The 17,692-nt window shown below is 47.3% G+C and overlaps 1 protein-coding gene across 2 annotated transcripts in view; it reads left to right on the forward strand.

Moving 5' to 3' along the window:
* Positions 1–17,692, forward strand: part of LOC147706850 (exportin-5-like) — a 2,308,032-nt gene that overhangs the window by 575,281 nt on the left and 1,715,059 nt on the right. For both annotated transcript variants that reach the window (XM_086926017.1, XM_086926018.1), the window contains exon 14: positions 15,967–16,082. In XM_086926017.1, the coding sequence (XP_086782143.1) occupies positions 15,967–16,082 (116 nt within the window). The remainder of the gene's footprint in view (positions 1–15,966; positions 16,083–17,692) is intronic.

Here is a 17,692-nt window from a genome sequence, read left to right on the forward strand (position 1 = left end):
ATTTACTAGATATGTCCATTGATTTTGCCCACCACCTTGATGGAAATAATTCCATGACCTTAGAAGTAAAGACATGAAGGAGCACCACTGCTCTATTTTAGGGCCTGGATTCTTCTGCATGAATGTCTGGTTTGCGACACTAGAGAGTCAAGCGCTTTGTGAGATTGTGGCTGAACATACTACACTATCCGTTATAAATTGGTTACAGGGAGTGTGGTACCTTCCAGGGGTACTGAAACCAAAAGCAGTAGTTTTCTTTTTCCTGCTCTGGTAGGAGGGACGTTCCCTTTATGCTGACATTTTGTCAGTAGAGGCATAATTGCGAAAAAGATTAGCAATATTAAAGGTAGAAACACTATATTTTCACTCAGAAAACTGTCACAAAAACTCTTAGTCCCTTAAGATGTTGAGTTTACTGAAAATGTGAAGGCTCTGAAAGGTTTTTCTGAAGAAATATAGCCAAAAAAGGCTGAGCTTGGTGCTTCTGGATCCTGTTGGAAGGAGCTGGGAAAACAATTGAAGCCACTACCAATGGATACTGATGGTATATACTTCCTTAAAGGCACAGTGTCACTTTTCCTAGTCTTTAAAGGTTGCAGTATACGGAGCTACATTCCCTTCCCTTTTTTGCATTTTTCCTTTAGAAAAGGTTAGTGAGAGTGCTTTTCTTGCAGCTTTATTAAGATAGTAATAATGTTGAGGTGTAATAGATATATTATTTAAAGAAAGTAAACCGAAAAAATACTAAGACGCTGTGGACATCATAAGTGCCCACAGTGATTACATCTATCAGTGTAAATTGGTGTCCCATTGTGTGTTACTGAACCTGTGTCCAATTGCACTTGAGTCTGAGATACTAGACTCTGCAAATGCTATTTTTAATTAGGTTTTAGGGCTGATTTTATTTTTTATGTTGTATACGTTGATGTGCTTTTGCTATTTTACTATATCTGTGATGTCCCTGGTGAAGTCTTGAGTGATGACACCAGTGATGTCATAGACAGCTGGAGAATATGGCACAAGTTATGGTTCAAACAGTCATGTCAATGGTGAAGTTATACGTGATCTAATCACTGTTGTCACTTAAGACACCATCACTTGATGACATTTGCAAGGCTAGGGGAAAGTCATAGTTCTCTCTCAGGGCATCACCTTCATAATTATAAACACTGAGCAGTCCCACCCACGTGCTGTGACCTAGGAACTCTTTGTTCAAAGTCACATTTTGTGTAGTATCTTTGCCTTACTTAGGAAAGGCCAGGAGGTAATGTGATAACAATATAAGATTTTGAAGTGTAAAAACAAGCTTTAATGGCAATTCAATTCATTTAATTTAAAAAATGAGAGCATGTACATACAACCTTTTAAAGCCATTAAATATAAACAAAAGTGATATGTTAAAACATCTCCACAAACCCTTTTTGTTCTCTTTTAAAGTGAAGCACAGAGAAGGATAGGGCAATGTGACTGTATAGGCTGCAGTAATGTAAGAAAGACAATAAAACAATGTGCCTTTAAGGCACTTTTACCAGTGTGCCATCATGCCCTATAAGTGTCAGTTGACTAAGTTCTTTTTTTTTATAGATCTTTTTATTTAAACACGAAGAACTGGTTTAAACACCACATAGCGTTGTTGTTTTAAATAGGCATACCTCCAGTAATTGCAATACATACTGGATAAATTCCCACTCTCTCCCATCAGACCCCCACAGTAGAGAGTCTGCGATACATGCTCAATGGTTGGGCCCAGGCTCATTCTCCAATGAGGGGGGGAAGTACACAGGTCCCCACGGTACCCATTCCATTTACCCCAAATTTTCTCCCATTTATTAGGATAGCCTCTATTCTTATATACCTTTTTCTCAACTATGATGCATCATGTGGAGTGCCACAGGGTTCCTCATTGTCCCCTCACCTATTCAATCGTTACCTTCTTCCCTTACTTCACTCTTTGAAAAACAGGAAGGTATGCACGTATAATTATGCAGATGATCTGCAACTGGTGTTCTCAATCGATAAGTCAGCTGATTCAATCTTTGAATTCCAGGCAACAATGCTACATATACGTGACTGGATGAACAATAACCAGTTAAAACTGAATCTAGATAAAACAGAAGTGATTCTGATAGGTGGTCCCCTGTGTGAGAAGTTAGCCTGGCATATGATGTCCACTATTCTAGTGGGCACCTTGCACCACTCTTTACGACCCTTATTGATGGTGATTGTAAAATCAACCTTATAGACAAGCTATCCTAGTGGTAGCATGGACCAGCAGTCTTAGGCTAAAACTTCAGAGAGCATGTGAAGCAAGCTGTTTTACCAATTATAATCCCTTGAATACCAAATGAAAGGACACCACACAAGGTATATATCAAATATATATGTATTTATTTCTAACACAACCCCTCTGCACTCTTTATGAGGTCCGAGATCGAAGTACATCACAAGTTACTCAATTAGCATATGATAAGTTGCACAAATACAGTTTTGCCCTAGGGGCCTCACAAACCATATACTAAGTAAGTGGTATAAGAACCACTTCAGGAATAGTGAATAGGCCTAGGGCCTAGGGAATCGCTGGGGCTACACTATACAACCAAAGGTTAGGAAGTAGGAGACCCACTGCAGGTGGCCGAAGGAAGAGTGTCCGGGTGGATCCAAGGGTGGATCAAAGAACTGAAAAACCTGAAAGCAAAGGGGACAGAGTCTGGGTCACTAACCAGTGACCAGGAAGGAACCAGGCGATGTCGCAATTCAAACAGGTGAAGAGGTGAAGCTTGTCACTGCAGACACGAGGACCAGGAGGTGTTGACGACGACCAGGAGCTGGATTCGAGCTGTCCCACGAAGGATCTAGTTGGCTGCGGTGTCGGTATCCGGATTATACCCAACAAGCCTTGGCAAACGCAATCCACGCAAGAAGTGAAGATCGGCTTCAGCTCAGACCAGCAAGGTCTGGGGAGCTTCTCCTTTGTAGGGAAGCTGAAGCAAGCCTCGAGCAACCAGGCAAGTGGTGTAAATTCAAAGGTTCGTCTTCAGAGGGCTCACTAGCCAACGGGCTAGCAACCGGGAAGATGCGTCGAGCTGAAATGCAGGAGCAGGCCCCACGCGGCACTCGTGGAGTGTGGAGGGCTAAGCTTTGGTGCAAATGGTGCTCGGGTCTGGGGCTTCTCGTACCCCAATGCACAACTGCGAGTTACCTCAGGAGTCGATGCAGTCAGCAAAATGCAGGATGTCCAGGGTGTCCGGTCCCACGTCTCTCATGTCCGCCACGGGTCTCAGCTTTGCTGTGGATGTGGGTCGGAGTCAGAGAAGTCTGAGAGTCCAGTTCCTGAGTCGCTGAGTCTTCGGGATCCGTCGGGAGCGGCGACAAAGCAGACCGACAAGTTACGGGTGGTGCCGGTTTGTACAGGGTGGTCACTCCTTGACCACAAGGGGGATGTCTTCAGTCTTTTAGTCGGCATAGAATGTCGAAGGTCCAAGAGTTTCGTTTCAGAGTTTCTTTCCAGGATAATCTAATGTCTCTAGACACAGCTCCTATCTTTATACTGATTTTAGGGGCTGGATTACCTGCTAGGTCCCTCCTATGGGTGGGCCTGAGAAAAGGGTGGTTACACCCCTTTCCCTTTGTCCAGTTTCATGCCAGAGCAACTGGTTTGAACCGGGCTATGCATGGAGCACCTTGTGTGCCCCAGGCAGTGTTTGGAAAAGCATCTTTCCATTCAACCCACCCTGCCCCAAAACACTACAGGCTGTCTGGGGAGGTGCTAGCATCTCCCTAGACAGGAAACCTATTGTCCAGGCCTCCCTTGCTGGAGTTTCCCCCATCTGAAGGAGGTCAGACTTGTGTCTGTGGCAGCAGCATCCATTTTGTGAAGCTGAGGCTCTGTTTAACTTTAACCGGGTAAAGCAGTAACGTACATGTCTTTTTCCTCTAGAAGGGTGGAATGCTACCCCCGCTGCCAGAATTGGCGGGGGGGGTAGTATTCCAAAGTGTTTGACACCTTACCTTACACAACATGTTTTGGTAAAGCCAAACCAAAGTTAGCATTAACCGCGAGGATTATAATGCATTTAAGAGTATATGGTATGGCTATATCATAGAACAGCTATAAGGACATGGTTCCGAAAGCTGCAGAGGGACTCAGCTCATGCTAGGGCGCCCTCTCACATAAAAACAAGCACTCTGCCTCCAGGATTGTTAAGGCCTGCTTTAGGAGTGACTTATAGGTTACTACGTGTCTATATATAAGGTAGATATAGATATCCTATATCTAAGTAAGGGGTGTTTACACCACCTTACCCAAGCTGAGTGATCAGCCTGTGGTGTCAGTTTGGATGGCCAGCCAGGGGTGGCATAATACATGCTGCAGCCCCTGGTAGGCCTTGGATGCACCTATGCCCTGGGTACCTATGGTACACTATACAGGGGCACCCAATCAGGTGTGTACCTAAAGTACATGGTATCAATTCAGAGAGAGAACAGCTGGGCTGTGGGTCTGATTAGCAGGCCCACAGCCACACTAAAGTCGAAAAACCAGAGAATCACAGCAAACAGCAGACCCTACTCTCCTACACCCTGAACCCCTGAAAAACTCATTTCTGGCTAAGTGATCTTGGCTCCCCACCTAACCCTTTTTCCCCAGCTAAAGTCTGGGAGTGATCATCATTAGCGATCTCACTATGAAATCTCAGATAAGAGCTGTGACCTCCACTTGTTTCTTCCAGCTGAGGAAGATAAGGAAGATTAGGAGATTACTCACTTGGTAAGCCTTAATCCAGGTGGTCCTAGCCATGGTGATATCTCGCCTGGATTATGCCAATTCTCTTAACTTTGTCATTCCGCTCTATCTTACAAAAAACTGCAGATTGTTCAGAACCAGGCAGCAAGGCTGCTCTCCCAACAACGTAGATGGGAACACATCCCATCTACGTTCTGGCTCCCCATCTTGCAAAGATGTGAGTTTAAAGTTGGTTGCCTTATATTTAAAGCTTTGCATGGTGCTAGCCCAAAATTTATATCCAGGCTTGTCCAAAAATATCTACCTGCACGGAACCTACGCTTTGCTCACAAGAATCTTCTAACCATTCCTTACAATATATGGAAACGAATAGGTGGTTGCAGGTTTGCAGTATTGGCCCCCCACTTCTGGAACTCTCTCCCATCAGACATTAGAACGTGTACGGAATTTGTGAGATTCCGTAGACTTTTTAAGACCTATCTATTTATCCAAGCCTATAATTAGACTTATTGACAACTAATTAAATGAGGTCCAAGCAAATTGTTTTTTCTAGGTTCAGGGCCAAGAATCTAATCGGTGAACAATCGCTTTATAAGAATTTTTAACATAACCTAACATAGCATTCCATGTCATTCTTCAGGTTTCTCAGATGTGGTGCCGTTTCCACTCCCAGTAACTGGCAATGTTGTGCTTGGCTATTGCCAAATCCAGAATCATCAGGTCTGGTCCATTTGGTTTAGGTCCGAGTCACCCCAGATATTAAGCAAGCTCCATTTAGCTGTGAGTGATATAGCACCGCCACGCAAGGTGTTCATACAATTCACAACTGCTTCCCAATAGTGAATAAAACTCGGCACTCACATATGATATGGAATAAGGTATCTCTCGGAACACATCGTCTGCGGCAGCTCTCGTCCTTTGCTCTACCCATTTTTACTAAGGTGGTAAAGGCAAAGTGAGAGCTATGCAGTATTTTGAGCTACACCAAGCAGAATTTGGCCTTGATCGCTACTTCCCTTGAGGAGGCCAGGGATTCTGGCCACTCATCATCCTCCATACCACCCAAATCCAAAGCCCATTTTGCACGCAGCTATATGAGGGCATTTGAGGTGTTGTTAATCAGTTTGCGATATCTGAAAGATGTTGTCTTGCGTGTCATATGGTCATTGAGTGGTCTATCCTCCATTGGGGAGGAGTTGGGCAGCTCCTCGCCTCTGGGCAGTACTGTTTGGAGAGCTTGTCTAACCTGTAAATATCTTTATGTTTCGGAGGGGGCCAGTTGGTAGTCTAAGTTCTTTTTGATAAACTAAGTAACCGGATAGTATTAACCAAACGTAATGTCTTCCATTCGGACGAGAGAGGGTTGAATAGATTTCAATGGAGAGTCTCTTTCAGAGAAAAGGTTGATTACAGGTAAGGAACCGTTCTTCATTGATAATCATAAGCAGTAGCACTAAATATATTGGTTAGCTCATCCCCTAAGCCACGGTGGGAGAGGATAAACAAGGTATAAAAATTAAGCAAAGATTTCTCAAAAAGGCTTAGAATCTGAATCAAGACAGTAGTGTCTTAAAAGGTGTGGTGAGATCTCCATGTTCCTGCCATGCAGCTCTTTGAGATTGGAATATTTCTCATTAAGGCACTGGAAGCTGCTTTACCTCTGATTAAATGGGCTTTTTGGTTTTCCTTGTAAGGTTTTGTTAGTTTTCTGGTAACGCAAGAACATGCAAAAGACTATCTAACTAGATAAGGATTGGTTTGATGTAGCAAATCCCGTTTCTAAAGGACCATAGTTAGCAAATAATTATTTTGATTTTGTCAAGTCCTTAATCATGTCTAGATAAACTTTTAATACCATCCTCGCTCCAAGGGTGTGTAGAAATTGCTCTGCAGGAGATGAGAACTTTTGAAAAAAGTTGAATAAGGTAAAAACGTGATTGACATGAAAACCCAAAACCACTTTAGGAAGGAATCTGAGTGAGTTTTACTTTGGATCACTGAGTGTGTTTTCTGAGAACATGAATCCTGAGTTTCACTAACTCTGCGTCCAGGTGTTATGGCGACTAGAAAAGATGCATTCCAGGACAGGTGTTGTAGGGAAGCCTTATATTTTGACCCAAAAGGAGGACCATGAGACATGAGAGGAAATATTCAACTCCCATAAAGACATTTTTTACCACAGCAATTTGTTTTTGATAATCAAGTTTATTGATTTTAAATGAGTACATACACAGCAATGAGAACACAGCCAACTTTTGCACAGCGAGCAGTACACAAGAGCGACAAATAAAGCGGGGGGAGTAAGCCCCCCACACACATAAGTCCGATTAGGAATAACAAGCGACAATGTCCACAAGCATGTTTATAAGGAAGCTTCTAGAAGTTCAGTCTTCCATCACCCGACCCATTTACCCCAAAATCCTTCGAAACTTTTTAGGGCAACCACGGGCAGCATACATGTGGTGTTCCTGTGCTGCACACCAATCTACCCCTCTGCGCCACCGTGTCATGGAAGGGGCCAACGGATCCAGCCAAAGGGCTGCAATATCTTGTTTAGCTACCATCAGAGCCGTGGTGAGACAAAGCTTCTCTGCCCTGTTCCCGTCCAGACCATCCGTAACTCCCAAGGGTATGTTCATCAGGTTCATCTGGACCTTCCAGCCCAGGACCTCATTAAGATCAGTGGTCACTAGCTCCCAGTAATGCGCAATGATGGGACAGAGCCATACCATGTGATAAAAATCTGCTCGGGCCAGTGACAGCGGGGACAGGAAGCATCAAGTCAGAACCCAGAGCGATGAAGGCGCGACGGCGTAAGGTAGGCCGCGTACAAATAGTATACTTGAACCAATCGGAGCCGCGCAGAAGCTGTAACTATTTTATGGGCCATCAGCGCATCACTCCAATCAGCATCATCTAAAGGACCAATCCAACCCTCCCATTTATCCCGGATAGAGGAAAGGGAGTTAGGGGTGTTATTTGTGAGGGAAAGATAAATGTGGGAAATCCCCCCCCCCCCCCCACCCCCCCTTCCCCAAATCACCAGACATAACCTGTGCTTCAGGTGGGCTATATTCGGGCAAGGAGGTTCCCTCCGAAATGTGTGTATGAAGTGCATGGCGCAACTGAAGATAGCGGTAGAACTGAGAGGCATGGAGGGAGAACTGGGTCTGTAATACTGAGAATTCGCTAATGTGGCTCCCGTGCCAGGCATCTCCGAGCTGGGAAATTCCAATAAGGTACCAGGCTCTAAACCCAGAGAGAGTGGCGACGTCTTTGAGCTGTGTTCCGCACCATAAGGGGGTATATTGGGTCAATCTGCCCGACCAGCGGGCGTGACGCAGGGTGGCTCGCCATGCCAAAAACACCCCACAAGTAACTTCTGACAGAGTGTGGGAGATGGCAGTGCCGTAGAGCATCCCTTGAATACCAGAGAAACCCAGCACATGCAGTTCCAGGCGGTAAGCCGGATCCATCCAACCACCATTGAACCAGTCATATATGGTAAAAAGCCTGGTCGCCAGATAATAGAGATGTAGGTTTGTCATTCCTAACCCCCATCAAAGGGCGGAATCCTGCATTGATTGATGGCCAATCTCGGCCTTCGACCCCTCCCCCCCCCCAGGAATCTAGTGGCCAAGCCATCCATCTCACAGAACCAGGACCGCGAGAAGACAAGGGCATGTTTTGGAGCATATAGTGGAAACTGGGCAGGACCATCATCTTAAAAAGAGCGATCCTGCCCATGAGATTCATTGGCAACGTATGCCATCGAAGGAGGTCAACGCAAACCCACTTCACCAGAGGGCTGACGTTGAGAAACCATGCGAGCTCAGGGAGGAGAGTCACCCAGATCCCCAAGTACTTGAACGACTGCGGCCGGAGAGGGATTGAGGACTGCCAATCGAAACACTCGACAGATGAAGAGGGACCAGAACCGACTTGGCCGCGTTCAATCTGAGACCAGAGACCCGCTCGCAGAGGTGGAGGGCTCGGAGACATCAGGCCCTGAGCAAGCTGGGTCCGACAGAAAGATCAGGACGCCGTCCGCATAGAGGGCAATCTTATCTTCCCTCAGACCTGGCCATTGCCACCCTGTGAGGAGCGGGTCCGCGCGGATGAGAGAAGCAAAGGGCTCCATCGCTAATGCGAAAAGGAAGGGCGAGAATGGGCAACCTTGCCTCATGCCTCTCCCAATGGGGAAGGGGCACGAAAGGGTTCCATTAACCATCACCTGGGCCCGTGGCTTGCAGTAAAGGGTCTTGACCATATTGCGAAAGGGGGGCCCAAAGCCCATCTCCGACAACATTGCCTCCAGATACCGCCAGTCCACGGAATGAAATGCTTTCTCGAAATCCGCTAGTAGCAACGAGAGATAAGGGAGTCAGTAGTTGTCGATGCACCAGAGCAAGGTAGAGCCTTCAAAGGCAGTGCCTAGTACCCCGGGCGGGCATAAAGCCGCATTTGTCCATGTGGACCAAAGTGCTCAGGTGAGGGCATATGCGCTGTGCCAAGATCGAAGCAAAGATTTTGAGCTCCGAATTGATTAGGTAGATAGGGCGGTAATCAGAGCAGTCCATAGAGTGGGGGCTGAGACTTAGGAATGACCACAATGGTGGCCAGATCCGTTTCAGGATGGAAGGAACTGCGGTCTGCCGCCTCATGGTACATTGCCAGGAGATGGGGGAACGTGTCCCGGTGATACGCATGGAACTCCTGTGGGAGGCCGTCTGGTCCTGGCGTCCTACCCGCAGCCATGCGGTAGATAGCATCATTGATTTCTTCCGGAGTAATCGAGAGATCAAGGTTTTCTGCTTCAGGGTCAGTGAGCCACAGGAGGGGGAATCTTTCACTCCGGAGGAGCTCAGAGAGAGCGTGGTCTGGAGGTTGGGCAGAGTACAAAGAAGCATAGTATGAAGCAAAACATTGGGCCACCTCCGTGGGGGCTTGATGGATGTTCCCATGGGAATCCATCATCTCAGGAATAATTTGGTTAGCCATTGGATAAGTGGATATGCAGTGGAGGAGCGTCCCATTTTTATCTCCCCACCCATACACTTGCGCCACGGAGAACCTCCACAACAGCTTTGCGGACTCCATGGAGGCCTGTCTGAACTCATCCCTTAGAAATGCAAGCCTCCGATCCTGAGCCTCCGTTCATTCTCCAGGCGGATGAGCTTCCAGCCGGGCAGCTTGGGCTTCCAGGAGCGTGAACCGGGCCTCCTGTTCTGCACGTTGAATTTTAAGTAGGCCTTTGGCAAACCCTCGTATAGTTGCCTTGACAGCTTCCCACAAGGTACCTGGGGACGAAACCGAGCCTTGGTTATCAGCGAAGTAGTGACGCAGTTTGAGCCCTAAGTGCTTCCGGAAGTCTTTGTCCTGGAGAAACCAGGCGTTAAGCTGCCAAACCGGGCGCTAAGAAGCCGGGAGACTACCCAGGTGCATCGAAACTTGGGAGTGGCCCGATATGCCTCTAGGAAGGATAGTGATTTCCTGGATCGACTGACAGTCCAGGGCTGGAAGAAACAGATAATCTGGGCAGCCGATGTGTACGTGAACATACCAGTAGCCGGATGCCTGGGTCGCCAGGCATCTCCCAGACCCAGAGTTGCGGCCCAGTTCGAAAGGAGTGTGGAGTGGGAAACCTGTGAGACGGAAGGGACTGTAGCAGAATCAAGATCCGGGTTCATAACCGCATTAAAGTGTCCCCCAAGTACAGTGGTCCCCGGGGGCAGGACGACTTCTAGTGAAGCAAGGTGCCGGAGCGTGGATGCCAGGAGAGAAGGGGGGAGAGTACACGGCTATCAGGTTCAAGGGTTGGGTCCCAATGTTCCCCTCCAGAATAACGAGGCAGCCTCCCGCATCATGTATTACTTTACGTTCAACAAACGGAAGTGCGCGTTGCGGCAGGACTGCCACCCTGTGAGATCCCTGGGTAAACCCAGAGTGCCAAACCCCACTATATCCATAGTGCGCCAGAAAGGGGCAACTGTTGCCTACCAGGTGAGTCTCCTGAAGCAGCAATATGTCCACATTGTGTCACTGGACATACCGCATGACTGCAGTATGCTTAACCTTATCTAGGAGGCCGTTAACATTCCATGACATAATATGAAGTGTGGTGAAACCGATTCGGTTGTTAGACATGGAGAGGCTGGGGTGATGGCCGGCCACCCAGCACGCGCACGGAGCATAGTGGTGCAAGCGCGTGGGGTGCAAGACATAGACGGACAATGTCGGTCGCTGTGTGGATGTCGCTGAATGAGGCAATAGTGCTGGCATTAGAACAAAAAACAAACAATAAAACTTGGGACAACGGTCCTTCCACCCGAACTCAGCCCCCAAACCCCTATACTTCAGGAATGAAAGCATCTGTCGCCCTAACAGTGGAAACTAGCAAAAACCAAACTAAAATGCTCGGGACTGGGAAACGTGGAGGACCCCTCTTCTTTGCAGGATGTGCATAGTTAAGTCCGTCTGGAGTTGGAGCAATGATCAGACGAGCCCCCTTCTCCGGCTGCAGAGCTAAGCCCGACAGGCAGAGACAGGCTCATGCGGGGTCCCTGATGACCATCGGGCTGCGCGACTGGTCAGTGTCAGGGAGGTCCAGCGGTGTAGGCCGGGGAGAGGTGTTCCCTGTATCCAAACGGCCCGATGAACTAGAACGCTGCACCCCCGAAAGTTTTCCAGGAAATGGAGCCGGCTGCTGAGAGGAACCCCTCGGGGAGTCTGATCGGGCCCGCCGCTGGCCACGGCATGGTCGTGAACGGTTGCGTTGGGGCCGGGGGGCCAGGAGCCCCCCGGATGCCAAACCCATCAAGCAGTCTGCCAGATGATGGGTGTCGGTCTTCGGCCCGCAGGGGATGGTCCTCAGTGGCCCAAGTCCAAGCCTCCTCAGGGGTATTGAGGAATAGGGTTCTGTTGGAGAACACCACTCTGAGGCGTGCTGGAAAAAGGAGCCTGTACTGTATATTGATTGCACGCAGCTTTTGTTTAACTTCCCCAAACGAGCGGCGCTGACCCTGGACCTCCCAAGTATAGTCAGGGAAGACCATGACGGTAGGATTTTCATAACAAAGACACTACTGCTTGCAGGCCTCAGTCAAGATGGAATAGCGGTCTTTGAAATTAAGAATTCGCATGATGATGGGTGTGGGGTCTGCCCTGGGAGGCGGCCTAGGGCAAGGATGCGGTGTGCTCGCTCAATCGCGAACCACGAGGAGAGGGAGCCCTCAGTGACCCACGAGCGAAGCCACCTTTCCAAGAAGTCCGCTGGGCAACCCTGTTCCACCCCCTCCGGGAACCCCACCAGGCGGAGGTTGTTGCAGCTGGACCTATTTTCCGCATCTTCTGCTCTCCGATGCAGTTCCCGTGTGTGAGACTGAAGCCGGGTGACTTGCTCCTTAAGCTGCTGGACATCATCCTCCACAGTGCATATGCGCGACTCAGTCTCCGTAATCCTGGCCACTGCATTCCTCAGATCTTGCCGGATGAGGGTGATGTCAACTCGAACCTCAGCAATCTTGCCATCCACAGAGGACTGCGAGGCATGTATTGCCTGAAGAATGGTAGTCGGCTACGCAGCCTGCAAGGCTTCCCTGTCCACTGTTCCCCCAACTGCCCTGGCATCCCTGGTGGTAAAGCGGTCCATTTTGGTCTGAGTTGCCGGGGTCTTGGCCGCCCTGTCACGACCCATGATCGCCATCCAATGAAGTCTGAACCCTACAGTTCCCTCAGTCTCCACGGCGGGTGCCACCAATCAAGAGCAAAGGATGCAGTCTAGATGTGTATCAGCTCAGCCACTCCCAAGGGGGTCCCAATGCAGGAGCGAGGTCTCCGCACCTCGGGCCCCGGACGGCGCCAGGCTCCCTCAGGGCAAAGCAAGACAGTGGGGTGGCGGAAGGAATGCCCAGGTAGTCCTCACACTGCGCAATGGGTGCAGGTAACGGCTCTCCTCTGGGTCACTGTCGCAGCAGGGGGCAGCGCAGTGGAGGACCTGCCCAGATCCAGCAGCCAGGACCACCGAGTAGAAGGATCTACAGACCCCAGCAGGTGCCCCAAGACAGATCAGGAGGAGCCAAAGGGAGCCAGCCCCCAGGGCCTAATACTGCTCGATACGTGCGGTCGAACACCCACCACCTCCGTGCTGCAGCTCCTCAGAGGCGGGGCAGAGATAGCCGATGCTCAAGTCGCAAGGGGAAACCAGGATACAACAGGCCTAAGGACTGCACCCGGAAGACAGGGCAACCGGGGACAAGGGCGGTGGAGGGCCTTCTCCAGGAGCCCCGCAGGAGACGCAGGCAGCACCTCCTCACCAGTCGGAAGTAGTGACGCAGTCTCAGCAAGTCGATAGGCAAAGTACCAGGGCCCGGGAGGTCGGACCCGCAGCAGAGGCGGGAGGAGCGACAGGCCAAACCACTTGTAGCACTTCTCTGTGCTCAGATCACACGAGCAGGCCAGGCGCACGAGGGTCACTCACAGCATTCCCACCCAGAACCCCCCACCCTCCCCCCGGTTGCCAGGACTCACCGCTCCTCATTACAACAGGAATGTATTGCTTCCTCAAACCCCTGATTGTGGCCCGAGGGCTGATGTGGGTGAGTGGTGGTGTGCTTAAACCTGGGCCTGCGTTGGACACCCTCCACGTCACTCTACTTTTGCAACCCTTGGAGCATTCCCCAAATCCCTGGTTGTGGCCCTGAGTGTGGTTATGACTCAGTGTGGGGGGGGGGGGGGTGCAAAAACCTAAACCTGCGATGAACATCCTGCACCTTCAGCGAATTTCAATCATTTTTTAAAAGAGAATTGGCTTCAAAATAAAGAATAACATGTAATCTTTTCACATTTTAGAACATAATTTTCAAAACGTGCAACTTCCTATCTGATTGATTATAAATTTAGCTGCCTTCTTTTAGTAAAATGTATACAAAATGTAATAACACCTGCTAGTTGGGAAAATAAACATATTATCTCAGTTTTATTATTTTGCTATGACTGAGTATCTTGGTTGGATACCTACTGCCTCACCAATCCTTACTCGCCACCAGAGTCATTTGTGATATATTCGTTCCATTGCCCTGTTTCGCTTCATGACTGCTTGTTTCTATATGCTTTTTAGAGTGATTGGCTCTCTGCTTTTTTGCCCTTACCGTTTGGTTTGTGTTCTTTTTGTTTGTGCCTGAGTGGGCACTGGTGTTCAATGTGTATCGTCCCTTAGCATGTCTCTGTGTGTCTCCTGCTCTTGTTACTCCGAGTCTCTGGCAGTGTGTCAGTTGTGGGCCTGAGTGCGTCAGTAACCTTGTGCATATATATTTTCCTATGTGTGGCTCTGGGTACATCTCTGTCTTTGTGATTAAGGGTCTGGAATTTCTGTCCCTAAATGGCTCTGAATATGACATGGTACTTCTTTTTTTGTGTTTTGGAGTGAGCGGTGAGTGGTGAGCTGCGAATCAAATCTGTGCCCATAGGTGTCTCTCTGATCTAGTTTCTAAGCTTAAATGAATCTGCCCGAGGCAATGGCACTTGCAAATACTATTTTGGTTTAAGTTGATTGTAGTTTTTTCTGGTTTACATTTGTATATGCTTTTTTTAATAGACAGTGATTTTATCAGTGATGACATTGCTGAAGTCACCAGTGATGCAATCAGTCCTGTCACGTATGCCATTAGCGATGTCATGTGTGATAAATGCTTCGGAAGAAGGTGACGCAAGTTATTGATCGAGGCTCGATGTTAATGGTGACGTCATGATTCATGGAATGGATGTTGTCACTGGCGGTGTGTGGGCCCTCGTGCCTGTGTCGGATGCTAGCTGCACCACTGTACCCTTGCCTCCATAACTATGGTCTGTGTCTACGTGAGTGGCAGTGTGTAAACGTGTCCCTTTCTTGGCCCGGAATCATTGAGGGTGTGCATTGTCAGGTCTCTCCGTGTTGCCCTGAGAGTGTGTTTGGGTGAGTAGCAGAAAGTGAACAGATGCATTTTTTTTATCGAATCAGGTGAGACTCAAGAGTCAAAAACAAAACGGCGGACGAATCTGGCCCTAAAATGTTGTTTCTCGAATTTTTTCTGGCTTAAGAGACGAGCACCACTTTTGGAGGTCTTTGTGTAGGAGGGATGTTTTCTGCGCCTCACCCCCGCCCCACTTCACAGCTGTGCGACGTTTAATTTCTTGAGCATGAAACTCTTGACTCCTGATTCTCGAGTTTGAAATCGGCTGAAAACTTTGTTTTAGTGCCCTATTCCAGCCAATTATATTTATTTTAAAAATGCAAAATGTGATTGGCAGAAAGAGTGAGATATGACATTTGAAACCACAGAGAGTTTCAAAAGCGTTAACCTTTAAAGCTCACTCAACAGCTTTTTAAAACACTAAAATCTCAATTACTACTACTTTGCTGTAAATAAGCTCGGATGCATTTTTGGGCAAATATTACCTTCTTTTCTAGACATTACCACTGCCCCCCACCCCCCCACCTACCTCCCCCCCCCCACACACACACACACACCCTCCTAATTGTTTCCCCCATATGGATCTTCGCAAAACTTAGGTGAACATGCTGAATTTGAGCTGACTGATAAAGTAGATTGCCAATTTATATTCACATTTTTTCACCGGGTCATGAAGTTACAGGCAAATCAAAAAATGTATTTTCAGTGGAAACACTGTTCCAGGATCCTGTGCGTAAACAGAACTATGTATTGCACTGATAGAGAACTAGAATTACAGGTGAATAACTTTTCCTTCTAACTTTTTTGTGTACATCTTAAAGTTTCACTACTAATTTTCTCTACATGTAGACAGAAGTCATGATCTTCTTAAAAGACTGATCTAGTTGAGTTTACTTACTATGTTCTACTTAATTGAACCTTTAGCACCTATCACTTAATAGAGTAAGCATGTTGTTTTCAAGACAAAGTAGCTGTTGCAAAAGCCTTAATAACACATTACATGCCTTTCCCCAAAATCATAAAAGTTATTTGATTATCCAGAGAATTAGAATACCTACAAAAAGTCAGAATCCTGTTGCCTTCGTGATGTTGGTGGGTATCATTGTATTGAAAATAAATAAACAAAGTTCATCCTAAAAAGTCATGCCATGCGCATAAAGGGGCTGTGCATGCAGTGACAGAGGAATTAGGGATTGTGTGACAGTGCCCTACTTAGCTAACTGTGAAGTGAACCAAGTTCATGCTTATGTATTCATTTCTGGTCTGCTTTCACAGAATTTGCGTCAGACGACTTAACCTGCTCAACCACGCTCTCCTTTCCGCAGTGGGAAGCTACAACATTCTTTGCCAAGATTATCATTGCAAACCTTTTTAAAAATGTGAAAAACACGGTATGTATTTCTCTTTAGATGATGGGTGGGTAATGGTAAATTTGATATAAGTTTGGGAAGAAAGGATTGGTGAGCTCAGGGTGATCACTTATTGAAGACCGTGTAGAGTCATTGGTGCAGAGGGCATGAAGCTAACTCTCCGAACAGACTTAGATTATAGCTACAAAAAAAGAAACCATTCAAGAATGATTTTACAGATAATTTTGTGCATCGGCTGAAAATGGTGGCCCATAAATTTAGAACGAACAATATAAATTTCTTACGGAGAAGAGGGTATCCTCTCTGGATGGAACATCTTTGTTAAACTATGAATTTACTTTCAAGTGAATCATGGAGTGGTACTAGCAGCCAAATGTGGTTCAAAAGAAGAAACCCGTAAGCCATTTATAGCCAAGTAAATAATATCTGGTCTGAAGCTAATCCCCTCACCAGGAATATTTGTTGTCTATACTTTGTATGGTCCCAGTTTCGAAAATATCCAGTGTTTGATGCCAGCTGTTTCTTTGTCTTCCATCCCATGCCTGAGGCAATTTCAAGTATGTGTACTCCAGCAGCACCTGTGAGTCAACATCAATATCACTGATATGAATTCCATCATTTCAGTTCTGCTTCGCAGGTGTCCCACAAGGTTGCCTTCCAGGACCAGACCCCAGAGGTTCTGTTCAGTTTGGTTTGTACTCGTATCTCGAAGTGTCAGGACTGCTTCATTCACAGTACTGCGGGGGAGTGCCAACTGTAGGCCAACTCCCCCACTTTGCGGTCTTAAGGCCATTGGTCATCTGTTGTCATAACTTTCGGTTTTAGCATTTTTCAACAGGTGGGGAAGGGTGTCATAGTCTAAGCTGCACCTCAAGTCCCTTTGTCACTTTTACAAAATGATGGGAATTGTGCATCTCTTCATCGCCTGCTGCTCAAGATAAATATTATTTGGTGTGTGTCTGGAATTTCCCTGAGGGCAGAGCTATCTCTTTTTTGAGTCTCCAGCAGAGGCGCACAGGCGCTACAATTACTGTCAGAACCTGTTCGTGGGCCGTTGGGCTACCAGGGGCAAATGGACGTCAGCCATTGGTGTTGAGATCATTTGCTTCTGATGTTCTGGTGACATTCAGGTGCCCACCCCTCTGTGGCTCAGCAAACTGTCCCAGTACAATGCTTCCCAGGCCGTTTTCTATCTTAAGGCACATCTAGGCCTTCAAAGAGGCCTTGCTCCAAGCTTACAGAGCACTTCTTGTTCCCTCTGTCATACCTTGGGCCTCACAGAACTGCGGGACCTGTAGTTGGGTTACCGCCAATGGGTCCCTCCTGTAAGAAAGTGGCTCTGTATATACTGCACCAAAGTAAGGTTCAGCAAATGGTCTCACACACTCAAGAACTGAACTATAGGCCAATTGTGTTGTATATAAAAATATATAGTTGTTTATTTTAGAACCACACCTAGGTATCATACATACTTTCTCAGAATGAGATGTTGCGATTGAATACTTTCAACTAACAATAGACTTTAGAATGCAATAGTTACAGTTGTTGCAATATGCAACACAATTATAACATTGAGCTCAATTGGAAGCTTTAAGAAAATTCAATAAAATCACTTTGCGAATGTTTTTCTT

The sequence above is a fragment of the Lissotriton vulgaris genome, chromosome 6, assembly GCF_964263255.1.
Source record: "Lissotriton vulgaris chromosome 6, aLisVul1.2, whole genome shotgun sequence".
In the NCBI taxonomy this organism is placed as follows: domain Eukaryota; kingdom Metazoa; phylum Chordata; class Amphibia; order Caudata; family Salamandridae; genus Lissotriton; species Lissotriton vulgaris.